General features: G+C 41.1%; 1 protein-coding gene across 6 annotated transcripts in view; it reads left to right on the top strand.

Moving 5' to 3' along the window:
* Nucleotides 1–2129: 2129 nt before the first annotated feature.
* The window catches only part of LOC123144994 (ceramide kinase), an 8168-nt gene continuing 1452 nt past the window's right edge, over nucleotides 2130–8845 (top strand). Inside the window, exons 1-13 of one of the 6 annotated variants that reach the window (XM_044564267.1) lie at nucleotides 2130–2370; nucleotides 3141–3299; nucleotides 3453–3620; nucleotides 3710–3802; nucleotides 3979–4071; nucleotides 4599–4860; nucleotides 4943–4969; nucleotides 5083–5167; nucleotides 5625–5774; nucleotides 6207–6308; nucleotides 6408–6794; nucleotides 7074–7140; nucleotides 7777–8169. In XM_044564267.1, coding sequence (XP_044420202.1) covers nucleotides 2275–2370; nucleotides 3141–3299; nucleotides 3453–3620; nucleotides 3710–3802; nucleotides 3979–4071; nucleotides 4599–4860; nucleotides 4943–4969; nucleotides 5083–5167; nucleotides 5625–5774; nucleotides 6207–6308; nucleotides 6408–6794; nucleotides 7074–7140; nucleotides 7777–8154 — 2067 coding nt within the window. In that variant the 5' untranslated portion in view covers nucleotides 2130–2274 and the 3' untranslated portion in view covers nucleotides 8155–8169. Of the gene's footprint in view, nucleotides 2371–3140; nucleotides 3300–3452; nucleotides 3621–3709; nucleotides 3803–3978; nucleotides 4072–4598; nucleotides 4861–4942; nucleotides 4970–5082; nucleotides 5168–5624; nucleotides 5775–6206; nucleotides 6309–6407; nucleotides 6795–7073; nucleotides 7141–7219; nucleotides 7667–7776; nucleotides 8170–8845 lie in introns of those variants that run through there. The other 5 variants (XM_044564269.1, XM_044564270.1, XM_044564271.1 and 2 more) reach the window with 5 other exon arrangements.

Consider the following 8845-nt stretch of genomic DNA (forward strand, 5'->3'; position numbering starts at 1 on the left):
TTGTGTTGTAGGTTCTCCATCGCTCACTGCTTCATCAGCCTTCAAGTATGTTGTAAAACCTTTGCCAGAGTATATCCATTCATTAAACACATCAGAGTTGCTCTCTTTGTGGGGGGGGGCTTGGTGGGTGAGCAATATAGGAAACATCATTGTCGGATGAAATATCTTCAATCTTCAGTGGTAACCTAGCCTCAGTGATCATGTTTTGCAGCCTAGGCTCCAAGTTCAGATCTAACAAATTTCCTACACAAGACCTCAATACATATTTCCTTATCTTCTTGCATCCACTACTAGTAGCACATTTGATCCCCCATGCGGAATTCTTTAACTCACGTACCCCTGCAAGTGACAAAACAAATATTGCATTACACATTTATTACTATATAATGCAAATAATACAACGAAAGTGTTGACACACTTACAATTCGAGCCAGTGGCTGACCACTAGGCATGTAGCCAGTCCATTCGATGCTATCTCGAGGATATGGAATAGGTTTATCTAGGCCGCCCAAGCACTGAGAATCAAAGAATACTGTGCACATACCATTTTGTTGGAACCAATGTCTGTAATAAGGTAAACTAGCTACATCGAAGGGAATTTCCTCTGGCAACACACTTGCTTGAACGCGATTGTATTCTTGAACATAACTGGCATGGAATTCCTCCCAATTATGTGATTTTCCCTGCAGAATGCTTAATTTTTCGCAGTCTCCGAACATCTGCCTCGCCACGTGAAACATAAGGTGGAATGGCCTGTCTTAATCCAAATTGCCGCATCACCCTATCTGGATAGTGGAACTCCACAATCCAAAAATGCATGAGCGGTACTCTAGCAAACCAACAATCAGAATCATCATGAACTTGGATAGGCATCTGCTCTAGAAGATCATCATATGGTTGCCAATCAACTGCACCTTCTCGAATCAAATCAATCTGATTCCGATAATATTCAGTACCTATATATATATATATATATATATATATATATATATATATATATATATATATTTCATTGCAAGTTAAGAAAATTATCTGTGTAACACAAATGAAGTGTAATAAATTTAGTTATTAGAATACAATACCAGCATTAGGAGGGACATCAAACGCATGTGCATCACACCACTTTGCTCCAAAAACAGGGTTATAATCCAAATGCACTTCTTGTTCATCTTCCTCTTTTTCAGGTTCCTCTCCTTCTTTGGGCTTCTCAAAAATAACTTTACGACGACCAAGTGACAAACGCGACTAAGACCATAGTTGTAGCAGCAATAAAGGCCCTGAAATTTCTAGTCTCTTCTTCTCAGCACACATGCTCAATTGTCTATACAACAGAGCAAGAGCAGCTGCTCCCCAATTATGCTGTGTTGGCTGTCCTAATTTTTTAATAAATTGGAGATACATAGCTGCCACTTCATCTACGGATGTGTCCATAAAGACAATGGAGCCAAGGATTTCTAGAACAAGTGCTCGAGTATGCCAATTAATCTCCTTATCCATTGGATTATCCGGCAACACATGGAAGCGTTATCATAGTTTGCCCAAATTTAGAGAGTATATTCACAACAATATTATCATCACATTTTCGCCTTTTCTTTTTGTTTCATGTGTTGTTCATCCACGGAATCCCAAGAAATCTCTCAACTAATTCCGATCACGGTGCATCAGTTATGCCAACAAGTGGTTTATCATGGATAGGTGGTCGAGGGGATGAGAGGTGGAGGGCCGCGGCCGCGGCCGTGGAGAGGTGGCCGAGGGAACGATAGGCGGAAGCTGCTGGATTGCGGATGGGCCCAATCTAATGGTGGGCGTGATTGATGCTAGCGTCTAGACCTGGACATGGCTTATACTAGCGTCCACATGTGGATGATGTAATGCCTAGCGTCCTTACTATTTCTCAAATTTGTAATTATCCTTTCTTTGTTTCATAATTCTGTGATTATTAATTACTATTATTAACGGGTTCAGTACTCAATCATTTGACTGAAGGAACATCAGTCAACAATCAACACTCGGAACTCAAAACACTGGATACTTTTGTATTTGAGAAAAAAGAAGAGCAATGGATACGAGGACGACTAGTCTCCGGTCAGAAACGTCTTTCGGGAGGAAACCAGCAGCACGGACCAGATCTAAAAAGACCCAATCAATCGCACGCGCACAAGTCCAGCCCAAAGACAACCGCGCCCCCGTACCCGTCCCCCGCCGGAAGAACAACTGAAAAAATAGAGCGAACGACACGGTCGAGCTCAGCAACGGCAACAGAGAGGGGAGACCATGCAGGGCGACGGCGAGGTGCTGTTCCTGGGCGGCGTCGGGGAGGTCGCCGTCACCCTCGGCCACGACGGCCTCTCCTTCCTGCCTCTCCACCCGGTACGCCTCTGGCTCTGACTGAGGCTGATCTCCCGCTCGTCTCTGCTCGCCGAATGCTATTGCCAGATCGTACGGATTTAGTTCGTTTTTCAGCACTTAATCTGAAGGAACTTTGTGTTTTCTTAGTCGAATTGTACGGTGGGCTGTAGATTTGCAGCTTCGAGGGTTGAACCGAAGGGTTGGGTGGCGGATAGGTAAAGTGGAGACGGCGTAAGTAGTTGCAGATTCATAAAGAAGCGTGGGTTAGGCGCGTAGATTGTTCATTAAAAGCGTGGTTACAAGCTGTGGGATCACCGCCCCGGACAACATTGAAGTTCGAGCTTTCGTTTGGAAAATAAGTACTTTCTCCGATACATATTAATTTAATTGTCGCTGATTTAGTACAAGAGGAGGGTGGTTGCCACTAGCCACTGGCCAGCTGAACCCCTTGCAAATTGGGGAGCATAAAATGCATTATTTTAAGTACCCAAACAGAAACTAAGAATCCTCCTGTGCGTTTGGGACTCTATCTCTTGCAAATCACAACCTCAGCTCTAGTTCTCCTCTTCAGGAAAGTGATCCAGCTGGTGTGCAAAGCCAAATACGTGAATATGACAATTTAGTATTTTATACATGCATCTAGTTCTGTCAACAAGGATAGGTGTTTCAGTTTTGCTCGTGCCTCGAGGATTACGTTTTTTAGTTGCAAATGATAAGTATATGCAGGAGGATATTTTCTTACTTTTTTGCAGTGTGACTCTGGTTTCTGCTCATCACACTACATTTTGCAGGAATTGGGTTCTTCATGTTTGTCATCTATCGGATTACTACCAAAATTAGAGAACAAAATCAAGTTTTCGGATGTTTACGCTGTAGAGCTTCTTGATGAAGGTCCTGTATGTGGACCTTGGAATACAAGAATTGTCGTCCAAGGCAAGAAAAATAGTGAGGTTATAGCATTCCTTCTAGTTATTTTACAGAGTTCCTTTTCTGTAGTTTGTGTCAAAAGCTTCTGCTCTTTTTTAGCCAAATGCATTATAAAAGTTCTTTCACATGCCATGTTTTATGCTCATGTTCTCTTTAAAAACCTGTTGCTCATGCAGATGCACCGCTTTGCCGTACATGTAATCACCAGATCAAGAAAACACCCTTCTCAATTGGTACCTTGTGAATATCTTTTTGGACACAAAGACCCAGAGACCTGCAAAAGCTTGGTTGAGCATCTCAGTGCATGCATAAATAATGAACAGGACAGGCCCAAGAACCTGATGGTAGTTCTGACACGCTCTTCCATATATCCCTTATCACTGCTATCATATTATTGAGCATTTTGGCTAACTAACTATTCCACAAACTGTAGGTGTTTGTCCATCCACTGTGTGGAAAGGGTAGAGGTTGCAAAAATTGGGAAATGGTAGCTCCGTTATTTGACCGGGCGAATGTAAATACAAAGGTAAACATGTTTGCTCATAGAAGCAAAAACAACAAAAGGAATTATAGACGTGCAATAATGTCTATGCATGATTCTTTCTTTCTATATTTGTTATACTGATGAGTTTGTGACATCAAAGTTCTCAGAAACAACCCTCAGTCCTCTAACTTATGTTCACAACATGTTTACATCTTCAGGTGATAATCACGAAGAGAGCAGGACATGCATATGACACCTTAGCATCAATATCAGATAAAGAGCTCAAGAAATTTGACGGTGTTGTTGCAGTGGTATGCTGATTTATTTTTTATAATACTTGGTTAGCATCTTCTGTTCTTATAGTTCGGGAAGTATTGTATAACTACAATTAGTCATGATGTTTGAAGTCGTTTTCAGTGAGACGAGTCCTGAATATCTTATTTTCAAACTGTTATGTAAATTAGGAGTAGTTTTGGAATGACTATTGTTAGTCATCACTAGTTTATTTTAAGGTAGAAGCTGATAAGAGATTAAAGCACAAAATGGGAATTCACCCCCTTAATAAACAACAACCTGGTAACATCACTGTGAACACACTATATGCCTTGGTGAAGAGATATCACAGGATCACTTCCCACGTGCCCTAGAGTTTTTTCATATGGCATCTGAAATCTTCCGGTGTGTACTGTTGAAGAAAAGAAAGTTATAATTCCATGCTTTACTTCTAGAGAAAAAAAAACTCAAATCCTATACTCCTACTTTTTTTTTCAATCTGTTATTGAACTTATTGAATTCCATCCCATTTTACTTGTATACTCTCCAAACTTCACATTTATAGGGTGGTGATGGTTTATTTAATGAAATCCTGAATGGACTACTAAATTCGAGGAATAAGACTTCTTATCCTCCAACTCCAGAGGGCTTTGGATATTTTGGAAGCACTGAGAAATGCCAAGGATATAAGAACGATGGGCTAAACAACAGTACGCCCACATCAGAGGCTGTAAATGTCATGCTCCCTGTGGGTTCCAACAAATCTGATGATCATGAACCTCTTCTTTCGACTGGGCAATCTGTTGGATTAGACATCTCATCATTAAGTATGTCCCTTTTGGTTACATGTACCACATATTATGTAGAGAAATTTCTTGTATAAGTAATTTTGTGTGCTCCTTATTGTAGATCCAAATACAGAATCATCTACTGGAGGTCAATGAGTAACCGAAACTCAGTTATTTTGTCTATCTTAAAACTGCGAAAAATTTAGGGCCAGCGACACAATTGATAGCTTTTGTTTGATGTTGAAATTGGTACTACTGCAGATCAAGTTCCTTCAGTCTCCTTCCCAAATGATTGGTTTAGGCTTGGCATAATTCCTTCTGGCTCAACAGATGCTATTGTACTCAGGTACTAATTGAGACACCTGGGTGTAACCACGCAAGGAGAACCTACACTTTTCAGTACTAATATCCGAGCCTTTATTTTTAGGGGTAGAAAGTTGCATAGATCATGGCAATTCAATCCCCTTAAATCTGTAGTTGTACAGCATTGCATGTAAGCTGGTTATGATCCTCATCCTTTAGGACATTGGACAGATCCACCATTACCATCCGTTCATCTGTCTATTGGAGCAGTGTGCAAGTATGCTGTAATTGGTGCACCTGCCAAATTAGCATCACCTTCATCTTTCAAAACAATTATATTGTCTTGCATAATTTCTTACATTTTGAGCCTAATGTCCTTTTAATTCATGCGTATCATGTCCATTTGCGGGCTCGTTATAGATGGACTATTTTGTGCACACATTATGTACTTAGCGATGGCAGTTCTTTGCTGGCTGTAAACATCTTATTGATCCATGCAGCACAACTGGGGAACGAGATGCTGTGACTTCTGCCCTGCTTATTATCTTTGGTAGAAGGATAGCGCTTGATATAGCTCAAGTAGTCAGGTGGAAGAGTAGCCCATCAGCTGAGGTCTTACCTACTGTACGCTATGCAGCTTCATTTGCAGGGTATGTAACTTCCTTTAGGGCATGATGTAGCTACGTAGTGCTTGTATGAACTGAGAGCAAGGAAACACATGAATTTTAATGTCGACCATCTATTTCTTAAATGTGCTAATGTGCACTGCCACCATAGGTATCCTGCAACAACTGTGACATTAACTCAATATATCTGGCAGAAGTTATAGGAGTTCCAGTTTTCATTTTATTCTCCTTATAAATAATGTTGAACTTAGCTAGACTTAGCCTTGCTTTCATTGTTTGATGTAAGTAAGTTCTTCCTGTTGATGTTTCTTGTGCATTGCTGATAGTTATGGACTTGCATTTAACATAGATTGATCATACAATTTTACCAAGTCGGGGCATGTGCATATCACTATATGAACCCCATGTGGATTGTTCTTCTGCTTATTAGTTGATTCTTTTGGAATCTGCTTGTAGATATGGATTTTATGGAGAAGTCATAAGGGAGAGTGAAAACTACCGATGGATGGGCCCCGCACGTTATGATTTTTCTGGAACTATGGTCTTCCTGAAGCACAGGTAATTAATAGTAACCGGTGGCAAGTATCCTTTCTTGTTCTTGTGCTATGCTTCTTATTCAGTTTGATCACAAACTGACAATTGCGTGCCATTTTTCAGATCTTATGATGCAAAAGTGGCTTTTCTTGAGAATGAGAACTCTCATTCACTTGCTGCATCAGCAGAGAATGTTGCAGATGAAGTACAATCACTGCAATCTCGTAGAAAAAGATCTCGCAAAACAATTTGCCAAGCAAATTGTTCTGTATGCAAAGAAACTTCAACGCCTGGACAAGATTCAGAAGATGAGATTCCAAACAGCTCCCAAATGATTCATGATAACCCAAAATGGATCTGGTCCGAGGGGCGTTTTCTAAGTGTCGGTGCAGCTGTCATTTCATGTCGCAATGAAAGAGCCCCTGATGGCCTAGTGGCTGAAGCACACCTCTCAGATGGTTTTCTTCACCTTCTGCTCATTAGAGATTGCCCTCTTCCCCTATATTTGTGGTAAGAATACTGTTACTACTTGTTCAGCTTGTTTCACAGTACTCTGCACCGAGAAGTGATTACTAAACGTATTTCCAGAACTATTTTATTTAACCAAATTACATCTAAAAACTTTGTGTCAAGTTGGACCTCACAAAAGTCGATATCTGCTTACTCACTTCTGCTGTTACTTTTCCCTAACTAAATAAGGTTGCAAAAATTGCTATAAAACACTAGTACAAACCTCTTCTTTTTATCTCTATCTCTAGAGTTTGTTTGAGGTAGCCGTTCTATCTGCAGGCATCTGACACAATTTACTAAGAAGGGGTCGGACCCTTTAACCTTCAAGTTTGTTGAACATCATAAGGTATTCCTTTCCCTTCTTTACGCTCTTCCCTGTTTAAAACCTTCATTTTATTTAATTTAGATGTTTCCAATTTCTGTAGACGCGAGCATTTACCTTCATTTCATCACACGACGAAAGCATATGGAACTTAGATGGCGAGCTTTTTCAGGCCTGCGAAGTGTCTGTCCAAGCCTGCCGGGGCCTTGTCAACCTCTTCGCGTCAGGGCCAGAGGTGTAGCAATGCCCCATAAGTTATAGCCTCCCTCCCTTCTTTCACAAAGGGAAGACATCAGAATAGTTACTGTTGTCGAGTTGTAGAAGAACCTCATGTCGATAGTAGATATGTAAACTGCGGTTCTTGTACCACGCAATAAAGAACCGGGCAGCGTTTTCTTCAATGTCCAACGAAGGAGGAGCTACAGATTATGCTGAAAAAACAGATGAATTTCCGTGTGTCGCAATGCTGTAGAATTTGCACCGCCCACACGGATTGATCTGGTGCTTGCAGGAAGCTAAGTAGACATAAGACATATTCGTTGCAACTCAACAACACTTGCCCCTAGAAAATTTATTCTGCATTTTAGGCATGCTGAAGTTCTACTGTCCTCCTCTTTTGAGAGGAAGCTGAAGTTTTACTCTTGGTCGGTGGATCCGCAGACCGCAGAGGGTGACAACAAGAAGAACAAGTTGCCTGTTCCGGCCCACAGAGCAGCTGAGCTAATTAAAAAACCCGCATGTTGCCGCATTTTTGGATGCGGTGCGCGCGGGCGGCCGTTTCTGGCTTTCTGCTGCCGGTGGATAGGACTGCCAGTTTTTTTATACTACCTATGTCCTAGTTTGTTAGTCTTTATAATCGTACTTTGGGTAAAGTTTGATCACATATTTAACAGTTTTGCTAAAGCACATCTAGATGTGCCATATTTAACTAGTAAAATGTTAATGCATGTCATAATAAATTATATGTTAGATTCTTATTTGAATGTTGTTTTCAGTGATATTATTTTTACTATGTATAATGTATATTTTATTAGTTAAAATCATGATCAAAATGTGACCCAAAATACAAAGGGAACTAGTAAACGAGAACGGAAGTAATAGTTGCAAAATGTTTAGCTTTGGGCATTTTAACACTAGCACTCAAATTGAGTACTCAAATAGCCATCGGAGACCTTCTCTACTTTTCAGCCCTCAAAATTCAACCCAACTCCAACACTAGCCTTCATTTCTCATCCCTAAAAAAAACATCACACACTGAATCGAGCAGTGCTTTTTTCACTTTTACTTGTTCTTGCTTCTCCCCTCTCTCCTTCTGGCCATCGGGGATTGTGATGACCCCCCTCAGCTCTAGAGAGCATTGGCATCAACGTCGAGGCGGAACGCGACAGATGCTTGACATACCGTGAGCACGATGTCGCGTGGTGGACATCCTCGAGATTACCACCTGTATGTGGTGACTGGGGCGTGGCAGCGGTAGGGGATGGTGATGCGCGATAGTGAGGTGCATCAGCGTGGAGCAGTAGAGGGAGATGATGGTGCAGGGTGGTGCTCAGAAGTCGCAAGATAGGGCGAGAGACGAAGGTCGACAGAGCAGGAAATCTTACGTCCTTCTCTACTTTTTCACCCCTCAAAATTTTCTCCAACTCCAAACTAGTCTTCATTTATCATCCCTCAAAAAGAATCACACATTGACTCGAAGGACTTGTCGTAAGATTTTTTTTCATTTTTA

This window comes from Triticum aestivum, chromosome 6D, assembly GCF_018294505.1.
Source record: "Triticum aestivum cultivar Chinese Spring chromosome 6D, IWGSC CS RefSeq v2.1, whole genome shotgun sequence".
In the NCBI taxonomy this organism is placed as follows: Eukaryota; Viridiplantae; Streptophyta; class Magnoliopsida; order Poales; family Poaceae; genus Triticum; species Triticum aestivum.